At 51.0% G+C, this 24390-nt stretch overlaps 2 protein-coding genes across 8 annotated transcripts in view; both read right to left on the reverse strand.

Annotated features, from left to right (window-relative positions):
- Positions 1–15647, reverse strand: part of Tmco4 (transmembrane and coiled-coil domains 4) — a 74643-nt gene extending 58996 nt beyond the window's left edge. The window contains exons 1-4 of one of the 7 annotated variants that reach the window (XM_041653193.1): positions 15115–15352; positions 11409–11541; positions 7255–7342; positions 3364–3541 (exon numbers count right to left, since the gene is read on the reverse strand). In XM_041653193.1, the coding sequence (XP_041509127.1) occupies positions 3364–3533 (170 nt within the window). In that variant the 5' untranslated portion in view covers positions 3534–3541; positions 7255–7342; positions 11409–11541; positions 15115–15352. Of the gene's footprint in view, positions 1–3363; positions 3542–7254; positions 7392–11408; positions 11542–14626; positions 14777–15114; positions 15353–15403 lie in introns of those variants that run through there. The other 6 variants (XM_041653191.1, XM_041653194.1, XM_041653196.1 and 3 more) reach the window with 6 other exon arrangements.
- Positions 15648–18960: 3313 nt separating this feature from the next.
- Positions 18961–21189, reverse strand: Rnf186 (ring finger protein 186). Its single transcript, XM_041652519.1, has one exon. It carries the CDS (start codon positions 21141–21143, stop codon positions 20301–20303), a length of 843 nt encoding a protein of 280 aa, XP_041508453.1. The 5' UTR covers positions 21144–21189; the 3' UTR covers positions 18961–20300.
- Between the last annotated feature and the right edge of the window lie 3201 nt (positions 21190–24390).

Below are 24390 nucleotides of genomic sequence, written 5' to 3' on the forward strand. Positions count from 1 at the left end.
TAGTGTCCTTTCAGCAGTGGCCAGGACAGGCCTGCAGTTGGGGTAATCAAGACCTGCTTTTGGGGGATCCTTTGTTGGTGGTGGTGGCAGTGGTGGGGAAGTGGTGGTGGTGATGGTGATGATGATGGCAGTGGTGGAGGTGGAGGTGATGGTGGAGGTGGTGGGGGAGGTGGTGGTGATGGTGAAGGGGGTGGGGGCGGGGGAGGTGGTGGTGGAGGTGGAGGTGATGGTGGAGGTGGTGGGGGAGGTGGTGGTGGAGGTGGCAGTGGTGGGGAAGTGGAGGTGATGGTGGAGGTGGTGGGGGAGGTGGTGGGGGAGGTGGTGGTGGAGGTGGTGGGGGAGGTGGTGGTGATGGTGAAGGGGGTGGGGGTGGGGGAGGTGGTGGTGGAGGTGAAGGGGGTGGGGGAGGTGGTGGTGGAGGTGGCAGTGGTGGGGAAGTGGAGGTGATGGTGGAGGTGGTGGGGGAGGTGGTGGTGGAGGTGGTGGGGGAGGTGGTGGTGGAGGTGGTGGGGGAGGTGGTGGTGGAGGTGGTGGGGGAGGTGGTGGTGGAGGTGGTGGGGGAGGTGGTGGTGATGGTGAAGGGGGTGGGGGTGGTGGAGGTGGCTCAGTTTAGGAGAGCTTTTGGGAAGATGGCGGCTTCCCAGGTTTGGTACATGCAAGGGACGGAGTAGATGTTGAGGTGAACTCTTGTAGGAGACAGACCTGGGCCTGCCTGGTGAGGTGGTGTGGATGAGAATGAGATGTCCCTTAGAAGTCTCAGGAACCTGAATACTTGGTCCCCTGTTGGTGGCTCTTGAGGAAGAACTGGGAGGTGTGGCCTTGTTAGAGGGGGTGTGTCACCAGGGGTGAGCTTTAAGGGGCTCTCTGCCTCCTGCTTTGAGAGGTGAGCTCTCCACTGTTCCTGCCGCCATGCCTTTGCTCTGCCAGCGTGGACTCTAACCCTCTGAAACCACAGGGGCAATCAAACGCTCTCCTTCACAGGTGGCCTTGGTCGTGATGCTCCTGTCGCAGGAAGAGGAAAGCGACTAAGATGCCGGGGAGCAGCGTATCCAGATGTTTCTCGCTGCCATATGGAGGCTATGGCAATGGCAACGACATCATCAGCATCATTTGAAACAGGGTCTCGTGTAGCCCAGGCTGGCTTCAAATTTACTTTGTGGGGGAGGATGATGCTGAGCTCCCGATCTTCCTGCCTTTACATCACAGGTGCTGGTACTGCCATCCTGTGTCCCCACGCCCAGTTTGATGCAGGGCTGTAACTCTGAGCCAGGTTCTTCAGAGGCCATCTGTGCACATCCCCTGCCCTGCTGCCCCCTGTGACATCAATGCAGTGCCAGTTGTTTCTCCGATGATGGCAAAAGCTGAACACTCTCCTCCCCGTCCCCACCCCAAGGCTGAAGTTTGGCCATGTGACTGGATCTTACCAATGACACAAAAGGAAGCCTTGGGGAAGGGGTGGAGTAGAAGGGGTCAAGGGAGATTAGGAAAGACTGTCTTTCCTCCGGCCTTGGGCCTGGTCCTGTGAAGACAAACTGAAGCAGCTATTTTGTGATCAGGAATCTTATAAATTAGCAAGTGCCTCTGGGGCAGCCATCAACTGGGAATTATCTACCTTTGGTTTGTTTGTTTTTAGCACATAAAGAAATCTACCACTTATTCTTTTAGCTCTGTTTTAGAACTCGTACCCAAAAGTTCCCTGGCTGCAGAAAGAGGTTCCGCTGTTATCCTCACACTTCGAGAAAACCAGTGTTGTGGGATGTTTGCACACTGTGTGAAGATGTATCTGCTGTGATTGACGTGTCCTCACACTTCGAGGAAACCAGTGTTGTGGGATGTTTGCACACTGTGTGAAGATGTATCTGCTGTGATTGATGTAATAAAGAGCCAAATGGCCAATAGCTAGACAGGAAGAGGATAGGTGGGACTTCTGGGGACAGAGAGGACTCTGGGAAGAACAAAGGCAGAGTTGGCAACCAGATAGCGAGGAAACAGGAGGTGCAAGATGAAACACGGTAAAAAGTCACAATGGGTTAAGTTATAAGAGCTCATAGGACAAGCCTAAGCTAAGGCCGTGCTTTCATAATTAATAAGTCTCTGTGTAGTTTGGGAGCTGGCTGGTGGGACAGAAAAAGACTGCTATAAACTAGGGCAAAGGGAGTAAGGTGCAGAGTTGGTGAATGTACTGAGTACCTACTGTGTGCTAGGCACTGTGGTGTTGATCCTACAGATGCAGACTGAGTATCTACTGTGTGCTAGGCACTGTGGTGGTAATCCAGACTGCTGGTCCCCTCCCCACCTGCTTAGGCCACCCTCCCAAAGTTATAGGATGTGACGAGAGCTGAGCGTGAATCTGTGGAAGGTTCCCGTGCTTCCAAATCCAGCAGTTGCTGTCAATTTTTCTCAGGGACTTCACTAAGGGCCAGGGCTTCACTGAACTATGGGAAGGTCCTGGGGTTGAAAGGTGACCTTCCAAGGAGCTCAGGGTGCAGGGGTAGTGAGTCTGGGACACAATCTACCGAGAGGACTGGGGGAAGCAGCTGGTGTCCTATGCAGAACAGTGGCCCTGACTGCCCTGACGGGGTGATGGCAGTTTGGGGAAGGCCACTCAGAGGCCACCCCAGGCTGTCAGGCAGTATAGTCAGGAGGTCATTGAGGGTTTGGGGGAATGTCAGACGGTGTGGTCCCTTCCACAGAGACATCTCTCGCCTCTAGGCTCTTTCCTTCCTCAGGGTCAGTCTGTTAGCTCCTGCTTCTCCCTCCCCCTAAATTAAGCAGGCTCTCATGTCTGCTCTGCCCTGCAGACAGACTCTACTGTGAACCCCCTCCATGCCCCAACCCCCATCCTTGCAACCTTGCAGGCTCCTAACCATCTCATTCCACGGCTGCCAAATGCATGACCGAAGCCCACACTGATAGGCAGCAACAGTGACAGACATCAAATACTAACATGGCCCCTTCTCATCTCTGCTTGCCACCGTCATATCTAAGCACCAGGAGGGATCAGGAGCCAGGTCTCGTGCTCTTCAGTTTCACCTGCAAGGCTGGCACTATGCCCAGCACATGGTAAGTGCACAATAAACACACATAAAGGATGAATAAATCACTTGTCTTCTGTAGACAGTGACCCGCTTGAGGGGAGGAATGGATCTGTCTCATTTATCATATACACAAGGCCTTTTGTGAACTGAAAATTGTGCCTGGTGTCCAGTCGGAGCTCAAAAGAAACTTGGGAACAGCATCCATGAGAGATAACTAGACAAGGGGCATCTCATCCCCCTGTGGCCAACTAACCTTGGCAGCTAACTGCCTCTTGAGATGCCCCTCCCTGAAAGGGCCTTCCCTCTGAGAGACTTAAAAGCTCACCTCTGCTCGGGCTCTGGAAACAGCTCTGACAAAGAGATGCTACAGAGGGCAGCATAGGCAAAGCGGTTGGCTTCGGTCAGCTCTCGGCCCAGGGGCTGCTGAGACTCCCCTTCCGCAGCTGGCTCTGCTGCCAGAGGCTGCTTCGGGTGTGGCCTGATCCATGTGGCCATTCCCAGCCCTGCAAGACAGAATCCCAGTGAGAAGCTTCCAGGGGAAGGCAGAGATTACTAGAGGGGGACACAAAAGTCACCCAGCATAAACTTTGGTGGTGCTTGAGGGTCCTTCAGCATGAGGGAGGTCGAGGCAGGAGGACTGCGAGTTCCCAGTCAGCCTAAGCTACGCAACAAGACCACAGAACATCAACCGTAAAAGAAGGGACTGACGTATTAGTGTCACCAAAATGATGGCTTTTTGTTCAGTACCTTGGTTTGAGATGGGTCTCTGCAGCCTAGGCTGGCCTCAAACTTGCTACATGGCTGAAGATGACCTTGAACTCACTCTCTATCTCTGCATCCCACGCTGGGATTACAAGATGGGCTCTATTCACATACAGTCCAGGGAATGGGGACAGGGTGCACATCTTTAATTCCAGCATTTGGAAGACCAAGGCAGGTGGATCTTTGTGAGTTTGAAGCTAGCCTCCTTAGTGCAGGACAGGTATAAACACACATACATGGAATAGTTGGCCTCTGTGTGTATGTGTGTGTGTGTGTGTATATACATACATATTAGTATACACATGTGTGTGTATATGTATATGTATGTGGAACACAGCATGGATACAATAAATAATAAAAGCTAATACTGGGCTAGGAATATGCTGTGTGCTTGCCCTGCATGCACTGGGCCCTGATCCATCTCCTATACTGCTGCATATGCCAGGTGTGGGAGACACACCTGTAATCATAGTACCTGGAAGGCAGAGGCAGGAGGGTCCCAAGTTTAAGGTCACCTCCGGCTATACACAGCTGGAGGTCATCCTGGGATATATAGACCTAATCTGTAAGACTAAACTGTCTGTCCCTGTGGAGGCCCAAAAATGTGGGCCCGTTTCCACCTTGCCTGTCAGTCAGAGAGTTGAAGGTTGCTCAAATGGTTGACAAGCACCCAACTCAGGATGTGATTGCTTGATTTTCTTTTAACATTGAAACAGCTTACACAAGTAGGCCAATGCCATCCTGACGGGTGGTCAGGATGTACAGATGGTACTTCTGCTCCTTCTTTTGTAACGATTGCGTCACCTCGGGAGTGGCTGCCTTCAGGATCTTGGCCGAGAGCAGTTTTACTGCTTAAACAGCAAAATGCTAATGATTTGATATCTCAGAGTGTTAGAGGGACTGACTGAGTTGTCCTTTGTATCATGTTAATAAAGTCTTTTGTTACATTCCCCCCCCACCCCCTACACTGAATATAAAAGCTGTGGAAAAATAAACTTGGGAAATTTCAGTAATCACTGGAATGCCCTCGTGGTATTTTCTATGGTTTCTGTCTTATTATTTTTATGCATCTCTGTATTCTTTACTTATATTTCTAAATCCCCACGCCCCCTACTCTGGCAAGAGACATTTTTGTCAAGGTGGGTCTTCAACAGTCCCTGAGCACTGGGGCTGGGATTCTAATTCCAGGTGGTAAGAAGGACCATAAAGCACAGGTTGTATATCCTCAGACAGCCTCAGAGGAGAAGCCACTGGGCCAGGGTCACACAGCCAGCAAGTGGCAGACTGACAGAAGCCAGGCTAAGTTCTGGGCCACTGTCTCTGTTTTAAACAATGGTCATGATTCTAAGAACTTCTGAGTTTAATAGCCAGCCCCACACTGTTCTCAAGCCATAGGTTTGTTCTCATCCAGCTGATAAAAAATATATATATATTATATACATTATACATTAGATATATAATGAGTAATATATATTTACTCACTTTATATATAGCTACTATATGTAAATTATATTGATGGACTCATAGATGAGTTATATATATGAAATATATATACATATATATTGCTCATCTGTCCACAACCAATAATGTATTAATTTTCAAAACATAGTTAAAAGCAACAAACTTTTTTTTTTTTCTGGGACTCAATTTCTCTATGTATTCCTGGCTGTCCTGGAACTCACTCTGTAGACCAGGCTGACCTCAAACTCAGAGATCCACCTGCCTCTGCCTCCTCAGTGCTGGGATTAAAGCGGTGCACCACCACCACCCAGCAATTAACTTTTTTTAAAGGACGCACTTAAATACCAACTTCACTCAGAGTAAATTGGGCTTAGATCAGTGTCTGAAATATTCATACTTTCAAACAGCGAATCAGTTTGTAAAGCACGCTCTAATCCATTTAATTCTCACACACACCATGCTTGTAAGGAGGGAGGGAATGAGGCAGTAGGATTCCCTCCTGCAACTGAGGGGTGGGCTCAGGGAGGCCATGCCTTTTCCCCAATGTTACAAAGTGGATGAGTGATAGACCTGACTCAGACTTTTGAGTCCAAGCCTCTACTTCTCTCCTCTACTCCAGCGTCTGAATCTTCCTTCCCTTGCCTTAGACAGATGGCGGCCCTGCTATTTGCCCAAGCTTTCTCTGTTTTAGAATACTGCAGGCATCAAACACACTTCTTGAAGAATGGAGAGGCTTCCATGCTGCTGGGAGACAGATAATAACATACACACAGTGTTTAACATAACATAACACACAGTGACACCACGGTCAAGTAACAAGGTCAAAGTTACAGAAGTGAGCTGGGGAGGGGAGCTTGAGGGATGGCTCAGTGGTTAAGAGCCCTTGCTGCTCTTGCGGAGGACCTAGATTTGGTTCTTAGCATGGACATGGAGGCTCACAATCACCTGTGACTCCAATTCTAGGATATCTGGTGCCTTCTGGCCTCTGTACACACATGGTGCATATACATACATTCAGGTACACACATTCACATAAAAAATTTTAAATCTTCAAAAAGAAAAAAAGGGGAGGAACCAAGATTCACACTCAGGTCCGGTGCACTAAAGAAGCCAGGAAAGAGCTGGGTGTGGTGCCTGTCTTTTAATCCCAGCACTTGGGAGACAGAGGCAGGCGGATCTTTGTGAGTTCGAGGCCAGCCTGGTCTACAGAGCGAGTCCATGACAGCCAGGACTACATAGTGAAACCCTGACTCAGAAAGGGGGTGGGGGCGGATAAACACTGTACTAGTAACATGAGAGATGGAGGCATACCAAAACAAAGCCGGAGTTAGCAAAGACAAGGACTAGGATGAGACCTGAAGAACAAACAAGAAAAATCAGATGGGGTGGGTGGGCCAGAGGGCATGTCCTGTGCAGAGGGCACAGTGTGTGGCAGGCCTCAAGGCAAAAGAGAGACAGGATTTCATAGACTCAAAGAGATTCTCCAGGGAAGCCAGGGCTCTGCAGGTGGTTGGGTATGGTGGATGGTCTAACTGATGAGACACTGAGGGGAGCTGTCACAGGGACCATGCAGGGCCCAATGCAGGGCCCAATGGTCCAGGGAAGGCTTTTCTCATGTTCAAAGCCAGTGGAGTGGGTGAGGGAACACAGGTCCTTCCAAGTATTAATTCTGTAACTTCCTTTACATTCAACATGATTTTGAAACACAAGTCAAAAGAATTCCATCAGGAGCACGCAGAGAAACCTAAAGGTCTTTCCTTAGGGTCCAAGACAATTAGAAGCATCCATGCCCACTACAAACTAACCAGCTATTGATTTAAGAAGCAAGTACTGGCACTTAGCAGGTGCCAGACATCAGGGTGTCTGGTGGGGACATAGGGGTGAGTGTGCCAAGACAGACAGACAATGGTTCCCCTCATGGGGACTCTAGGCTAGAAAGAGACTTTAGATAATGCCAAGGACCTGCAGCAAAGGAAACCTCTGGGGACCTTACCCAATTCTGGAGAGCCAATGTGGGCGTCCCTTTCTCAGGAGAGGCTGTTCAACTTCAGAGGGTTCCTCAAGGAAATATGCAAATTGCGCTAGAGACCAAACCAGAAAAACCAGTCACAGGTCCAGAGGGTGTGGAGCCTGGAACCGTGGGAGAAGGAGCAGTTAGCCTAGGCTGTGCTCTTGATTCACTCAGACGCCTGACCCAGCACGGCAGCACGCAGCCCTCACTTAGTGGTCCCTCTCCCTCAGAGTGCCAGGTGCCGCTCAGATTATCTCATGGATGTCCTTGTGCCTTGGGCTGTGACTACACCTGTTCCCTGGGTTAGCCTGGCTGCCATAGGCAGGAGTTATCTCTCTGCATTGCAGCTCGCTGGGTCCATGAAGCATCCAGCAGGGCAGTTTCTCAGAAAACACCGATTCGTGAACAAGTTAAAGAGCTGAGTTTAGATGGGAAACTTCTCACACCCCAACTGGACATCAGATGGGAAAGGGAGAGGGGGTTAGTGTATGAAGTCACCCAGGGATGATTCCCACCCAGGACACCCTCACATGTCAAACAGTTTGAACTCCAGTCTGGCCATTGTTTGCAGCATGGCCTCACACATGCTAGGCAAGAGCTCTACCACCTAGCTAAACCTTCTCCTTCCCCTTTACATGCACACATGTACACACACAAACATTATGAGATCGATTCCACTAAGTTGCTTAGGCTATCCTCAAACTTGACATCTTTTTTTAAGATAGAGACTCACCATGTAGCTCTGACTGGCCTAGAATTCACTATGTAGATCAGGCTGGACCCAAACTTGCAGAGATCCACCTGCCTCTGCCTCCCAGGTCTCCTGACTGCTAAGATTACAGACATCAGTTACTATGCCTGGCCATTGGCCTTCATTGGGAATCATCCCCTGTGTGTCTGGATGTCTGTGCCTCTCCTTTGTCTGGTGATCTGTTTGCCTATCTTTTGGGCCTTCATTGAAAGCAAGGCGTGTTCATCTTAAACTTTATCTTTTTCCTACTAAAAAATCACTGTGTACTATAGTACTGGTATCGCCAATATGCTGGGGTCCTCTGCTGCAGCTGGGCTGAGCTGCTACCAATAGCCTCTCCTGGGCTCTCATCATGCCAAGCCTCAGCTTCTCTCGGTGACCCTTTCGATCTTGGGCCTTCAACTCTGGCTACCTGCACCAGCGGCAGCATCTGGCCTCTCACGGTGCCAAGCCCCAGCTGCTCTCCATGATCCCTTCATGCCTTCAAAGCCAGTGCCCCCTGGGAGACTCTCACACAGGACACAGGACCATGTTCAGCTGCCAGCACAAGGTACAACCTCGGCCACCTCTGAACCACAGCTTCTGTACGGTGATTCTGAGAAAACACTTTCCAGATTTCACCTCAGTGACGCTGGCCTCTTCTTAGTCACCGATAATTTCTCAGCCCCAGCTGACCAGCATCAATTAGCCCAGCAAAGCACAGGTTTCACTTTAGTGGCTCTGGTCTCTTGTTAATCACAGCTGATTCTTCAGCCCCAGCTGACCAGAACCACAGATTCTTCTTTCACACTATGCAATGGCTCCGATCTAGTCTGTAAGGGAACCTCAGACTTCCCTCTGGAATCAGAAGCCAGGCCTTCATTGTCTACATTTTCCCCAGTACTGTTAGTTGTTGTTCTGTTTTGTTTGTGTTCTGACAAAATAAGCTTGCCTGGAGATCAGAGGGCGGAGATAGCCACGAGTTAACCATAGAAGTCTGGAGATCTGTACAGAGAGGCGACAGGAAGTGATAAGGTGGAGTGGAGACAGAAAGATCTCAGCCCTGGCAGTCAGAGGGTTCAGAGAGGTAACAGGTAACTGTGGCTGCTCCTTTGCTTCTCTGATCTTCCACCGTTTACCCAGATATCTGACTCCTGGTTTTTTTTTTTAAATAAAAATCTTTTTATGGTTTATTTAACTTTATTTTATGTGCATTGGTGTGAAGGTATCAGATCCCCTGGAACTGGATTTTCAGACAGTTGTGAGCTGCCATGTGGGTGCTGGGAATTGAACCTGGGTCCTCGGGAAGAGCAGTCAATGCTCTTAACCGCTGAGCCATCTCTCCAGCCCCTGACTCCTGGTTTTTAATTGATAAGATTAATTAGGATTACATTTCATATTCTCCAGGTCTCATAGAACAGTTAACCAAGGTTAGAGCACTGGATGGCTTTTCTTTTCCAAAGGTTCAAAGTCCTTCCATAATCCTCCTCAAAACATGGCCAGGTCTGTCACAGCAATGTCCCACTCCTGGGACTGGTTTCTGTCTTAAGTGTTTCTGTTGATGGGATGAAACACCAGGACCAAAAGCAACTTGGAGAAGAAAGGGTTTATTTTGCTCACAGTTCCATATCAGAGTTCATCACAGGATGTAGGTAGGCTGGAAACTCAAGCAGGGCAGGGGCCTAGAGGCAGGAAGTGATGGGGAGGTCATGGAGGGGAGATGCTTACCGGCTTGCTCAGCCTGCTTTCTTATAAAAACCTGGACCACAGGCCCATGGGTGTATGTACTCACAATGGGCTGGGCCCTCCCCCATCAATTACTGATTAAGAAAACGCTCTACAGGCTTGCCTACAGCCTGATGTTATGGAGATATTTTCTCAACTGAGGCTCTCTCCTCTCAGATGACTCCAAACGAGTCAAGCTGACATAAAACTAGCCAACACACACAGCCAGCAAGGAATATTACTCTTTGCCTCTTTAAAAGCTAACTGAGTTTTTTTAAATACTTCGTCACTACACAAGAATCCCCAAAACTGAGGAAATTTAAACTGAAACTAATCATGTGGAAACCATGCAGAGAGAAAAACATGTGGCGAGGGCATTTTCCAAAATCACTTCCAAAGGGTGAGCGGCCAGGGATGTGAATGCTTCTCTACTGCTTTCTGCCGTGACCCCCTTTGAACTCCCTAGAAGGTGCCGTGGACGCGTGTGTGTGTGTGCTTGTGTGTGTACATAGAAACAGCTATTGGAACATGTGACAGGGTGCTGGCCATGACCACTCCAAGGGGATGGAGACTGAATTCAGGGAGATTTCAATATTTTGTGTTTTGTCAATTTTTTTAAAAGGCTTTTCTAGACAGGGTTTTTCTGTAGCTTTGGAACCTGTCCTGGAACTCACTCTGTAGACCAGGCTGGCTGCGAACTCACAAAGATCCGCCTGCCTCTGCCTCCCGAGTGCTGGGATTAAAGGCGTGCGCCATCACCGCCCGGTTGTGAATTCTTATAAGGAAGGGAGGACAGGTGCAGGGCAGACTCTGTGGTCTGTGTCCACCTTTGCCACTGCACCCTTTCTCCTGCTGGGGCCCTGGCATACCCACCGCCATTTCTCATGGGGGTCATGGAAGAGCCTCCTCACTACTCTCCCGTGTCACCCTGCCTTCACTTACCGCCACTTGTCATATGTCATGAAGACAGAGCCATCCCAGGCCTTCACAAGGGTGGCAAAGCCATAGGCAATCTGGTCCCATGGTCCTACTACCCTCCCCATCTTTTTCTTTCTCCCTGGCTCTGCTGTTGTCACACCGTCCTGCTGGCCCTGTCCCCCAGACACTGTGGGACCACGGCCTTTGCACTGTCTGTCCCTTCGCTGAAATGCTCTCTTCCCCAGATGACCACAGGGACAGCTAACCCCAACACCGAAGACCCACAGTTGGGGGCCTCCAACCCCAACTTACTTGGGTCCCTTGGTCTGGGTCCCCACGTCCAAGTGGGGCCTTTTATACATAGCAATCATGCTAACAAAATCTGCTACTGAGAACTCAAGAACAATGGCAATGGGTTTCTGATCCTACTGCACACACTGACTTGTGAAAGCCTAGGCAGTTTGGATGCTCAACTTACTAGACCTGGATGGAGGTGGGGGTTCCTTGGACTTCCCACAGGACAGGGAACCCTGATTGCTTTTCGGGCTGAGGGGGGGGGACTTAATTGGGGAAGGGGGAGGGAAATGGGAGGCGGTGGCGGGGAAGAGACAGAAATCTTTAATAAATAAATAAATTAAAAAATTAAAAAAAAATCTGCTAAGATTCCCTGGGGCAGACTGCCACGCCCCCTTCTGCATCACTGAGTCCTTAGGAGGAAGACACCATCCCTATCCCCACCCAACACAATGAAGCTAATGCTCACCAAAAGTGGAGGTCACATCACTGGCACGCGGCAGTCCCACCCTAGGTGCACGTGACTTCAGATCCCAAGTTCTGGCTGGGGATGGAGCTCAGTGACAGAGCATTTTGTCTAGCACACACTAGGGCTCCCAGCACTGAAAAATACAAGAAGATTAAACAAAAAAAATACATAAATAAAAATAAAAAAGAACCCAGAGAACTTTTTCCTCTGTCATTTTACTAAGTGGACTCAGCTGCCATGAGCTCCCCTGAATTATAGAGCTACCACGGGGTCATTGCCTTTGAAGCCACAGTCTGTGGGACCACGGCCTTTGCACTGTCTGTCCCTTCGCTGAAATGCTCTCTTCCCCAGATGACCACAGGGACAGCTAACCCCAACACCGAAGACCCACAGTTGGGGGCCTCCAACCCCAACTTACTTGGGTCCCTTGGTCTGGGTCCCCACGTCCAAGTGGGGCCTTTTATACATAGCCTGAGTCCTACCTTTGGGTGTGTCTGCCTTCCTGGCCAGGGAGACAGGGAGAGAGCGGCTGAAGTCCAGGGCATCAGTGTGTCCCTGTCACTCCACTCCACTACCCCATGTCCCCATGAGAGCTCCAGGCTTACTCCAACCCCATCACCCCAGCCTCGGGTAACTCATCTGTCTGGATTTGTTTGACCAAGACCAGTGGTTCTCAACCTGTGGGTCACGATCCTTTGGGGTCGCATATCAGATATTTACATTACGATTCCTAACAGTAGCAAAATTACAGTTATGAAATAGCAACGAAATGATTTTACGGTTGGGGGTCACCACAACACGAGGAACTGTATTAAAGCGTAGAGCATTAGGAAGGCTGAGATCCGCTGCGAATCAAAATGACGTCTCTCCAGCTAGAAAGTGGCCCTTGGACTATGTTCCTTGAGGTACCCTGGATAGCATCTGGCAGAGACAGTGATGAATGAATGAATGAATGAATGAATGAATGCCTCTCTCCACAGCTGAGAAATGAATTCCGTATGTTTTTGCAAAGGGTAAAGCAGTTTTATATCTATAGGGTCCCCAGTTTTCTCAAAAGGTTCTTTCTGCCGGTGACTTTCATTACTTAACACCTAGCAAGCTGCCTCCGACCAGATCCTAGAAGTTGTGGCTGGCACGAGGGCTGGCACCGAAAGTTCATGTCCACCTGGGCTTAGCCTCTGGCACACAGATTCCATGATTTGTGTGGCCTGGGCATTTGGATCACAGAGCTGGGCTGGGCTAACATCTGATGAGTGAGGTGTTTATCACAAAAAGAGGTAGGGAGGTGGGGAGGCAGGACACTCTTGATGGGCACTCTGAGGTGTGCTGGGAGGCTAGAGCAGGCACAGGGGAAGGACCTCAGAGTCCATGACACAAGAATTTTGCTCTTTACCCTAAGAAAACAGGGAGCCAGGCAGGTTTTAGGGAGAAGCACCCTGGCATAGGTCCAGCTGCCAGTGTGGGGAGGTCAAACAGAAAAGAGGCTGGATTCTGCCTGCTGTACCAGGTTCAAGGAAGCCAGACCCCCATCTGCAATCTTTGCTGTGTAGCAGTATCTCAGAGACCAGGGATCTCAGTTGGGAGAGTGCTCGCCTAGCCTGCTTGAAGCACTGTGTTTGTTTTTAGCATCATAAAGCCAGGTATAATGATACCCTTGTTTTTTCCCAGCACCCAGGAGGTGGAGGCAGGAGGATCAGAAGAGTTAGGAGGTCGTCTTTGGTCACAGTGAGCTCAAGGCTGACTGGGCTACATAAGACTTTGCCTCCAAGAAAATAAAAACCACTGAAGGCATATAAGATGATTATTAACCGCCTAATACATAATGACCATCTTCAGGTCCCACATCGGCCAGCCCAGGCTCTGGTCTAGCCTCCCCAATCCCGTGGTATCCAAGTACAGGCTGAGCCACAGCAACCTAAACCCTTCCAGCCACACTCTGAAGCCTGGGTCTATCGAGGTTCCAAGGGTGCCAGACGTCACCCTGTTCTGCTCCTTCCAGTCCTCTGCCAAGCTTGCAGACTAGGTCACGGCTTGCTGGGGGCCCGCTCAGGAAGCTGAGGAACACAACCTGTCTTACTGTCTGACCCTGCGTGAATCTGCCAGAGTGCACAAACCGGAAATGCAGAGTGTGAGGCTCGGGTTGTGTTTCCAGCCCTGGAGGGAGCCTCAGCCTCCTCACCTGGAACTCGGCCACCCCCTAGCCCTGCTTCTAAAGTTTCTCTACTGTGAGCAAGAACAGGTTCTCGAGTCACTAGGCCTCTGAAGAAAAACATCTTTGCTTGTTTGGTCCCCATACCCAAAGCAAATATTTTTAATTCCCACTCCCCCCCCCCCCATTTTTTAAGATAGCGTCTCTACATAGCCCTGGCTCTTTTGGAACTCACTTTGTAGAAGAGGTCAGGCTCAGATTCACAGAGACCGGCCTGCCTCTGCCTCCAAAGTGCTGGGATTAAAGGCATGGGCTGCCACACTCGGATTTACTTTACTTCTGATTTGGCCAAGACCCTCTGTCCTGTGCCTTTGCACTCATGAAGCATTCCAACAGTACTTTGGCACCAGGAGGATTTATGGTCCCTTTGTGTTATAAGGAAATGTAGGTCCAAGGAGACACCAACGGTGACAGAGGAAGTGGCAGTCCGGCGCATTGCGCTTTGCCAGGGTTCATCGAGGGCATCTGCTAGGTTCGCAGTCCCGCGCTTTGCCAAGGTTCATCGAGGGCATCTGCTAGGTCCAGGAGACTCTTGGCTCACTCACCTATTCCCCAGAACTTTGGGAAGTGGGAAACTGAGGCTGGAAGAAGCATCTTCACTGAGGTAAAGATGTCCAGAAGGTTTGGTACAGGCCCTGGGTCCCTGCTTCTTCCACAAACTGGGTAGTTGGAAAGGTTTCAGTGGTCTTGTCTACCCATCGTCCCGCTGATTCAGCCTCTGGAGTGTACTCCCGAGGAACGACTGTTAGCTGTTCTGTCTTCAGTACCTCAGGAATGTACACACTGACCCGTAGTAGGTGCTCAATAGATACATAGTAGGCCAATGGAGGCCTGGGGAGTCTCATGGGTATGGTGTTCCCTCCTACTTCAAGGCAGCAGTGGCCTCTGAAGCAAACCTACAGGGTTGGCCATGCTCTGCTTCTACTCTGGGTCACCCCTGGGAAAGACAACGACATCATCGAGGCCAACTTTGAATCTAACGCTGGGTCAAACTTTGGAGTCAGCTCACCTTGTTATCACCTTTGCTTTGATGGCCTGGTCCTAGCCAAAGTCACCCCATTGTCCCCAGCCTCAGTTTTCTCAGCTGGAAAATCTGCTCTCACGTCAGTAGCAGGAAACGTCCCTCGTTCCGTAAATACCCGCCGGGCGAGAAGCCACGCCCCGGTCACAGTAGGAAGGGGCCGCACCTTTCCAGGACACAGGGGCTTCCTAGGCTTCGGGGAATTGAGTCTAGAGACGCGGAAGGGGGGAGCGGGTTTCTGGAGCCCCACCAGTAAGCAGGGGGCGTCCAGTGACCCTGAGTGACCTTGGGCAAAACACTTCCTAATCTTCCAGCCCAGCCCCTTATCTTTCAGGGGCGCGGTTTGGTGCCTTGGTGTGCTGGCCGGCGGGCTCCGCAGGCATCAGTGTCCCCCTCCTGCAGCCCAGCTCGAATCCTAATAGCACTTCCGGGTCCGAAAGCGGTCTGGGGGCTCTGGAGGCTCCCGGCTGGCTTACCTGGAGGTGGCAGCGACCGACGGGACGGAAACTTGGATCCTGGCGGCCCAGCTGCTTCCTCCTCGGCTCTCCCCGCCCGTCCTCACCCAGGCCCAGCCGCCCAACTCCGGCCTCGGCCGGTCCCGCCTGCGCAGCCACAGGGCCCCGACCTTCCGGGCTGGGGCGGGCGCACAGCCACCTTTGCCACCAAAGCCGCCACCCGGGTGCTGGCCTCCGGGAGGGACCTGCAGATCTGCGCCCCAGGGAGTGAGAACGCGGGGTGCAGGAGGACTCTGCAGAAAGTGCTCACCAGGGGCTCGGCTGGTAGGAGAGGGTTACGCGCAGACACTCGGAGGGGAAATTTTCAAATTGTGCCTCCACACACTGAAAGTGCCTAGCTCAGAAGCAACCTCCCTCGGGCTTACACTGCTCTGTGAAGTTTGCAACATTCACGCCTCCCAATTCTTCTTTCACTTTCTCTAATGCTGCCAATGTTTGCAGCCGAGGCTCTTACATCCCACAGGTCTTCGTTTTGGGGTTCCACCCCTGTGAGACTTCCCTCACCACCCACTCAGCTTTAGCCATTTAACAAATATTTGCTGAGCACCTACTATGCGCCAGATCCTGTTCCAAGGCCATGGATTGGCACACCAGGCATTCAGGCCCGTAATACTTTAATAGTAATACTTAAAGCTGTGAAGTTGATTGTTTTCCAATTTACAATCTGTGTGTCCCACACTAGAACCTTAAAGGCCCAGAAATGGAGGTCTCCGGTGCCTCATTCGCTGCTCGGTCCCCAGCTTCAGGGACAGCGCCACAGCTCCTGTTGCCCTGGCAACCTGTGGATTTTCATCACCTATAGTCCACAGGCGAGGAAGTAGGCGGCCACTCTGGTCAGGGCTGGAATATGAGTCACCAGGACCTAAGCAATGATCTCTGAGGCCAGTCCCTCTTTCTCCCGGAGAAGGTAGGCTGGGGCTGGAAGTGGAAAAAGGTCAGACGCGCTGCATTCCAGCCCGGAGCTTGTGACTCAGGACCCTACTGGAATGCTATGGCCTCTGTCACCTGACCTTCCTATCGGCCAATCAGGGCCAAGAATAGCTAAAGGGTTATTGTAGGTCGAAAGGATCAGTTCTGGAGGGCTGAAGGGTTCTAGCTGAGATTCTGGGCATCACTAAGGGCAAGCAATAGACACACGGAGGTGGCATTTGCCCCCTTCCCCCCTCCAGCGCCCATCCAAACCGGAATTTAGAAAGATCCTATTGTTGGTTATGAGGAATGCAGGACAGTAGTGGCCAGAGGGTTCCAGGCTGAAGTACCCGGCCTCAGCCTGAGCAACAGCGAGGGTCTCAGCCTTTCAGGTGTGAGAAATATAGGGAAAATAAGAACTACTGTTTCTAGTTCAGCAGAAGCTGACTTAGTAAAGTCTTACTATAAATAAGTAAATAAATGTAATTCTAAAAGTTAAAAAAAGGATCATTTGCTAATGGAGAATGGAATAACAATAGATAAGTGAAATCAATATGGAAAATAATCTTAGGAAATAAGTTGTACTCCATAAAAAGTGGTCCCCCAGTAGGTTTTAAGCCAGTAAGGACATTACTGAGAAAACTGATCAATGGAGCCTCTGCTGTAGTCAATACCACATAGCAATATTGATTTTTTAAAATCTGGACTAATGTATCAGTGTTAAGATTGGAAATCAGGGCAAAGGGCACATGAGTTTTTGCTAAGAACTCTGCTGTCTCTGCAATTTCCTGCCAATCAAAACCTCCCCAACACACATTTGCTAAATAGCAGAGACTGAACCCATAGTGTAGCAGCCACTCTGAACTAAGCCCTGTCTTGCCTTTGTTTAAATAGAGTACCAAGGCCTCATGGTGGGGCTGAAATCACTTGTTTCTGGGCTTTAGAGTGAGCTAAAGGTTTCAAAAATTAAAAAAAACAAAACAAAACCTGAGACAGAAGATTGGAGCTACATCACAGTGACAGAGCACTAGCTGGGCAGGTTCTATCCCCCCGAAATCCATAAAAAAGGATGGGTCACTCCTGCTAGGTGACCTTTCAAACTCTGAGGCATCGAACCACCTCCTCCACAGAGAACTGAGGAGTGGCCTTCTCCATGTGTGAGCTGAGGTCGTTTAACACCACGTTCACGTACTTGTAAAAATGTGCTGTGTATCACCAGGATATGAGTTGCTGACAGTTAAAAAAAATGTACTGGACTGGGGACAAATGCCTAGGAGTCTCTTTTCTTTATTGGAGGTCTCAGAGGAGTGCCATATCACTGAAGTATAGCCCCAGCCCTCATTCTAGGTCCAAGGAGGGGTCAGGTGATCTGCTCTTGTCACTCTTTGCCCTTTTCTTCTAAGACAAGACCTCTCAGTGAGCCTAGTGCTATCCTCCCATTTCGAAGGGGACAACAGTCTTGCCTTTTCTTCTAAGACAAGGTCTCTCAGTGAGCCTGGCGCCACGCTCCCATTTCTAAGGGAACAAACCAAGGCCCAGAAACATCTGTTAACTCCCTCCAATGTGGGCCAGAGTCTGGCAGTGAGCCCAGGGCCTCTCGGATGGTTCCTTCCGACCACATCCCCCATCACACTGTCTCATTCCTCTGTCCCCTCCAGGACAGAGCTGGTCTTGGCTGCCATTCTTGCCCCCAAGCTTTGAAATTCCAGAAGACAGTTGGGACCAAGTCAGCTTCCAAGGGCCAGAAAACAGTAATACTAGACTACTTTTGCCCAGCTATCCCAAAGATGCCTTGGTTGGGGGCCGGGAATAACAACAGGAGCTTGTGTGTCTCTGTCACAAGCCGAGGCTCAGGATGGTAGTCATTTGATCACGAGGATGCACCTCAAGATGGGAACTCCAGGGCTCCCAGCAGCAGGGTTCCTTCAGGGAAGGCTGGAGGGGGAGGTGGCAGGCCAATCCCATTGTTATCATTCTTCCTTCTGAAACCTGCTGATCTCCGAGTTCTGGAATTTCTGGGTCCTGTCAATTGTCTCGTATTCTCGATGGCGTTTCTCTCAAGCCCATAGGTGGCGATCAGTTTCCAGATCATTCTGTGTACAAGGGAGGCTCAAGTTGAGACGAAACTCTGGGCCGCTTCCCCACAGCTCTCTGGCATAGCCTGGCTGTGCAGCCCTAAGCAGGGAAAGCCGCCCTTCTGATCTCAGTGTCTTCCTCTGCATGAGGGAAAACAATGGTTGCCACTTCACAAGGCTGTTAGAGACCCATAACTCGCCTATAAGAGGAACGCCTGTCTCTCTTGCAAGTACTGGCTAAACACGCTCCCACCAAATGATAACAAATGGTATTTCCTTGATCAACTGAAGAGTTGTCTCCGGGAAGTAAAATGGGCTTGGAGGAGTAGGTGAGGAGACTGGCAGCCATCCCAAACTGCACACACCCAAGGCCAATGGGGCAGATGCTTGAAGGCCCTCCCCATCTTGGAAAGGGTGTTCTGCAGGCCCATGCTGGCGGACTGTGAGAGCCTGAATCCATGCACAACCCCAGCTCTCTCTGTCTGCACTGGGAATTAACTGCCTGACTTTATAAGAAAAGTAGGGAGCCACTGTGCTTTTCAAGGCAGCGTGCTGTACATGGACTTTTGTTTTCTTGGCCATTTATTTATTTCACGGTTTTGGGGATGGAGGGAACCCAGGGCCTCACACATTCCGGGCAAACGCTTTACCGCCAAGCTCCACCCTCAGCCCCTGCCACACAGTGAGACAGAAGGAGTCCTTGTGAACTCCTTGCCGACATTCACAAGAATATGACTCCTCCATCGACCTGTGGCTATCCTGGGTTTTTTTTTTTTTTTTAAGATTAATTGAGTCAGACTTACTCAGTCTGGGGCATGGGAAGGAAGCCGAGAGGCAAAGACCTTGCTCAACAGCATGTGACCACTGGCCAGGGCTGAGCACCCAGGGCCCAATGGCAGAGTCCTCTGCTCACTCTTGACGAAGGTTCTGTCACCATGAACTGTGCCCTCTCTGTCTGTAATTCTCCCGTTTCAGGAAGTGGGGTGCATGGGAAAGGACCGTGCGAGGGGCCTGGTGAGTCCCTCCAGACTTTCATGTCTGGCGCTGCTAATCACGGATTTTCCAAGATGTACTTCCAGCTCCCATGCTGGACTCCTTGTTTTTCCGTCTCCTCCCTGGCTGAGCCTTAGCCTGGAACCCACCAGAGCTGACTTCTGAGGACAGATGCTTCCCTGTGTTGAAGAGATGACCCAGGGACCTATCTAGTGACTGTCACACTGAGACTGGGTGGGGGGCGGGGCAGGGGTGTCACTGCTGAGGACCGTTGCCTTTACGAGATGCCTTATCTTTATGGCAAAGGAACAAACAAGACCGTAGATGTGATAAGAAGGGTGGCACCACCTGGAAACCTTCCGTTCTGTCCTGTGGGCCTGGGAGTCTGAGGGCGAGCTGGATTCTCATTCATTCTCTCTCTCCTCCGCCCTTATAACCCTGAGATTCTCTCATGCCTGGTGATCTCAGTGAGGAGTCTGGGGACAATTCCTGAACTCACCCTCTCCACACCTCCCCAGCTCTATCTGCTCAACCTGAGATAGCCCCTTCCCCAGCTTTATAAGTATGCCTCTGTGTGGCTTCTTCCCTCCCTGCACCCCCGGGGTGGATCCTGTGGGAAACCCTGATGAGACCTTTGCCATGAAGGGTTTAGGATAACCGTGGTAAATGACTCTGGAGAACGTCTGGCAATGCTCCCATGAGCACGGGCATCCCAGGATGGAAAAAGGTCCAACAGCTAGAAATGGCCACAGACTTCCCAGCACACAAAACATAAAAACCCAGACCAGAAAATGACGCCAGGTACAAGGATTACAAAAGAGCGCTGGTTCTATTTGCTTTGTAGTAAGGTCAACGTCCCAATATGTGCACGTAGTGATATATACAAAACCCAGGAGCTCAGGAAGAGGGGTAGGGACCCCACCACCCTTGAAAGTCATTCATTAAGGGAATGTGTCTCTTCCCTTTTCCCCTAAAAGTTTGGCTATGCTACACAAGGCAGACGGGTGCAAGCCCATTGTCCCAGCCCCGAGTCCTTGATCCAACACAGCTAGTACAAGTCCAGTTCGCATGTGATTTCAAAGGGAGGCTCCTAGTCCTTTTCCTTCGTGGGTTATGAGATATGGGGAAGGGGAGCCGTGGCAGTGCTGGGCCTGTAGTGATCCAGGTCTCTCAGGCAATAGAAGTGATCTGGGCTTGCTTTTGCTCTCTGCAGAGCAGAGTCCTGGAGCAAGGCCAGTTGCTGCTCCGGCTGTAGGGGTAACAGCAGAGTAGGGTGGCCATCAGTAGCGCCAGGGCGATGATAACGGCCAGCACCCACCGGATGACACCCGGATAGATGAAAGGCAGGATTAGGACAATGAGAAGAGCCAACAAGAACAGGTGTACGGCTAGGCGCCGGGCAGCTACACGATTGACACTTACTACATCCTGATCATCTTCTCCCACCCAGTTGGCTGGCCGTGCGGCCGGAGTGGCAGAACCAACTAGTCTCTGGGGACACAGGTGTACCTCCGGGCATGAACGGGCCAGCCGCCCCACCATCGCCTCCTGGTCTCGCAGGCTGCAGATTAGGCCTCCTGGGACGGCAGTGACCTTTCGGCACAGTGGACAGGGGATGGACCAGGTGTCTTCTTCCACAAATAACAGAAGCTTCAGGCACACAGCGCAGAAGGCGTGCTGACAGCTGAGCAGCTTGGGGGACCGGGCACAGTTGTAGGGTTCTCGGCACACTAAGCATTCCAGGTCATCCTCCGTAGAGATACTGAGATGCCCAGTGGGTCCCAAGGCGATGACGGTGGTTGTGGTGGTGGCACCCGCTGGGATAGGCGAAGGGGCCTTGGTGCAAGACATTCTGGGTACCAAGTTGCTGCAATGAGGCTGTTCCGCATAGGGGCATCCACGAGGAGTGACCACCGGTGCTGCCGGGACTTGCATGGGTTCTGGCTCTGTGGAGACGCTTCCAGCCTCCTCTCTGCTCTGTCCGGGTACCTGCTGACAGCAGCTGTCTGGCATCTTTCTCTTCTGGTTGCCCAGCTTGTTTCTCAGCTTACGTTGTCCCCTTCAGTTATTATTATTTCTTTACTCGAAACCCAGGGTTAATCAGTAACTTGGAGACCTGGAGACTTTGAGTTACCTGATAGAAGGGCCAAAGGGGGTGGAGTCTCATGAATCAGGACTTTCCTGTTGGGGCCCTGCCTGATGCGTGTCTGTCTACATGACAACCAGCTAAGACACCGCGATGCCAGAGGGTTCCTCTCAAGCTCTGGGGTGCATCGGTGACCCCTCTCAAGTTTCCTGATCTGGGTAGATGAGGGGACTCCCCACACCTTTTAAAAAATGACGTTTATTCTCCGTCTGTGTCATGGTATACAGGAGGAAGCAGAAGGACTTGTGAGAGTCTGTTCTTGCCTTCCAGCAGGAGTGTACGAGGGGTAAAACTCAGGTCACCAGGGTTGATGGCAAGTGCTTCTACTTGCTGAGCCACCTCGCCAGCCTTTAAAAGTCCAGAATGTGCCGGGCGATGGTGGCACACGCCTTTAATCCCAGCACTCGGGAGGCAGAGGCAGGCGGATCTCGAGTTCGAGACCAGCCTGGTCTACAAGAGCTAGTTCCAGGACAGGCTCCAAAACCACAGAGAAACCCTGTCTCGAAAAACCAAAAAAAAAAAAAAAAAAAAAAAAAAAAAAAGTCCATAATGTTGGGCTTCAGGGCTCAGAGAGGATGGGGTCCAACGAGCCGTGGAGTTCACAAACATCCATGTGATCCTGATGAGGGTGACCGGGGAGCATCATTTGGAGAAAGGCCTCCAGAAATGGGCTTCTGACCAGACCTTCCGGGTTTCAGAATCAATGGGAACCATGTTTGTGCTTTGAGCACACGGGCGAATGGGTGAGCCAGTGAAAACAGAGAGAGGTGATGGGGAAAGATGAGCAAAGGAGGACAGGAAAAGGAGTCTGTCTAAGCGTCCACTGGTCCATTCAGCGCCTTGTCATCCCGTCAGCTGGCTTAGCAGACACTGGTCCCCAGGCATCTCATCAGCGTACCGCACAAACAGGCACCTTAAGAAAAGGCACCATTGGCTGTGTCCTCCGGGGCCACGAGCACAAGCTACCATTTATTTGGGCCTTCTCAGAGCAAACTCTCAGGGAAGAAGAGGCCTGGTTTCTCATCTGTGGTCTCCTAGAAGCCCAGCTCCATAAGGAAGGTCTAGGCACGGGAGCTGGGTGTTGGCCTGCTGGCTGCCTGCCAAGGGGCCTCTCACAGGGGCAGGACCCAGTTGTGTCCAAGGTCTGGTTCCCAGTCTCACGGGACCCAGCCATGTCAATAGGTGCAGATTCGACTGACCTCTGGGCAGCTGGCCTGAACTGGCAGGACTCACGTGGGATGGCAGATAGGATGCAACATGGCAGTTACGAAATTCTGTCCCCCTTACCATGCCTGGGATGCTAGAGCTCGAATGGAGGTCCTTGCTCCCCCCCCCCCCCAAAAAAAAAACCCTCCACAACAAACATAGAAACTGTTGCCAATGGCTTCTGGTGTCTAGCTCTTTCAATTAAGCCCTTCCCTCCACCACACGAGCTCTGCAGGCTCAACCTGTGTGTGGAGCCACCTGCAGGCAGAGGCTGCTGATTCTTGGGTTGTCTCCCCCTCATGGCTCTCTCACTCTGAATCCAAACCCCAGTTTCCGTGGTTTTCTGCCTTAGGATGGGTAAGCGGTGATTTCTTTCTACCACAGTGTCTATAAAGTTCGCTCAAAGGGGCCTTGGCTCTAGCTGGGTATCTGTGCCCATATGTTCCCCACTTTCTGACTGAAAGAAGCCTGTCTTCACTATGGGTGATTGCTGCTCCCCCCCACAGCCTTTCTGTGTGGCCCCGTGGGAGAAAGGAGCCCACACCCTGGGCTTCAGAGTGGAAACCGGCTGATACCTTGAGATTTAAGGAGGACCAGTTAGCATATTCCGCCGGCTGCTTGGCACTGATTGGTTCTGGCCTAAGAAAGCCAACAAGATTGGGTTCTGGGACTCCTGTTGGAACTGTTAATGGTGTCTTTCTCCTGGGTTTCCCAGCTTAAGTGGATGCCCCGGGGGAGGGACAGGGCCACAGTGTGCAAATAACTTGCCCAGGAATAAGGCCAAGGCACAAAACATTCTTTTAGCGCCTGGACCCAGCCAAGCCTGAAGCCAGAGAAAGCCCTCTGAAGATTTTTCAATTACATTAATTTATGAAGCATACTTTTCTTTTTCTTAGTTCTGGGGCTTGAACCCAAGGTCTTGGTCACTCAACTTTCCAGTTAATAATGAGTCAATTAAACCGGATTTCTGTTTCCTGCAAGTGAGAGCTATCTGGATGGTACCCCAGTAGCCGAGGAAAAGCAACTTTGGCTTTCTGAGTGGGTGAGAACCCACAGACAGCTTGCACACAGTCCCAGGTGACAATGTGTCACTCTGCTGAGATACTGGCTTTCCCTGCTCTAGGCTTGCGTAGTGTTCCTTTCTGTTCGCTGGGTGCAGAAAGGGTTGGGGAGGGGAGAGGAGAATCCTGTCAGTCACTTTCATTTATTTTATAATAGATACTTAATAACATTAAAAATTAAAAAATAATATCAGACACACAGCAGAGGGACGTGGGATGGCCATGTCTTCTCTCTCTCCTACCCATCTACGGGAAAGTCAGGTTATCAGAGGGTCATTAAGGGAGGGGTTAGGGATGTAGCTCAGTTGATGGAGTGTTCGCCTAGTGTGCACGAAGTTCACACTAGGTTCCATCCCCAGAGCAATGTAAACAAGGCCCGGTGGTGCACACCTGTAATCTCAGCACTTGAGAGGCAGAGGCTGGAGAATCAGGGGCTCAGGGCCATCCTCGGCTACATAGTGAGTTCATGACCAGCTGGGGTACATAAGACACTGTGTCAGAATAGGAGGGGAGACAGCTTAGTGGGGAAAAGGATTTGCCATGCAAGCCTGATGACCTGAGTCTGATCCTCAGAACCCACGTAAAACGCCAGTTCACTGGTGTGCGAGCACCTGTCAGCCCAGCACCCTCTCATGAGATGGGCATAGAAACAGGAGAATTGTTCAGAAGCCCGAGGGCCAGCTAGACGCGAGTTCAAAGCTTCAGCAGCAGAAGCAACAGGGTCTTGAGGATACCTGAGCCGATCAGCATGGGCTTCTGGAAGAGAAGTGATTCTGGCAGGGTTTGGGCACAGTCTGAAGTCATCCATCCCAGAGGAAGCACAGATGGTTCCGGAAGACTGAGCATG

Source organism: Microtus oregoni, unplaced genomic scaffold, assembly GCF_018167655.1.
Source record: "Microtus oregoni isolate MIOR12 unplaced genomic scaffold, Mior012 000005F_ref0000423, whole genome shotgun sequence".
Taxonomy (NCBI): domain Eukaryota; kingdom Metazoa; phylum Chordata; class Mammalia; order Rodentia; family Cricetidae; genus Microtus; species Microtus oregoni.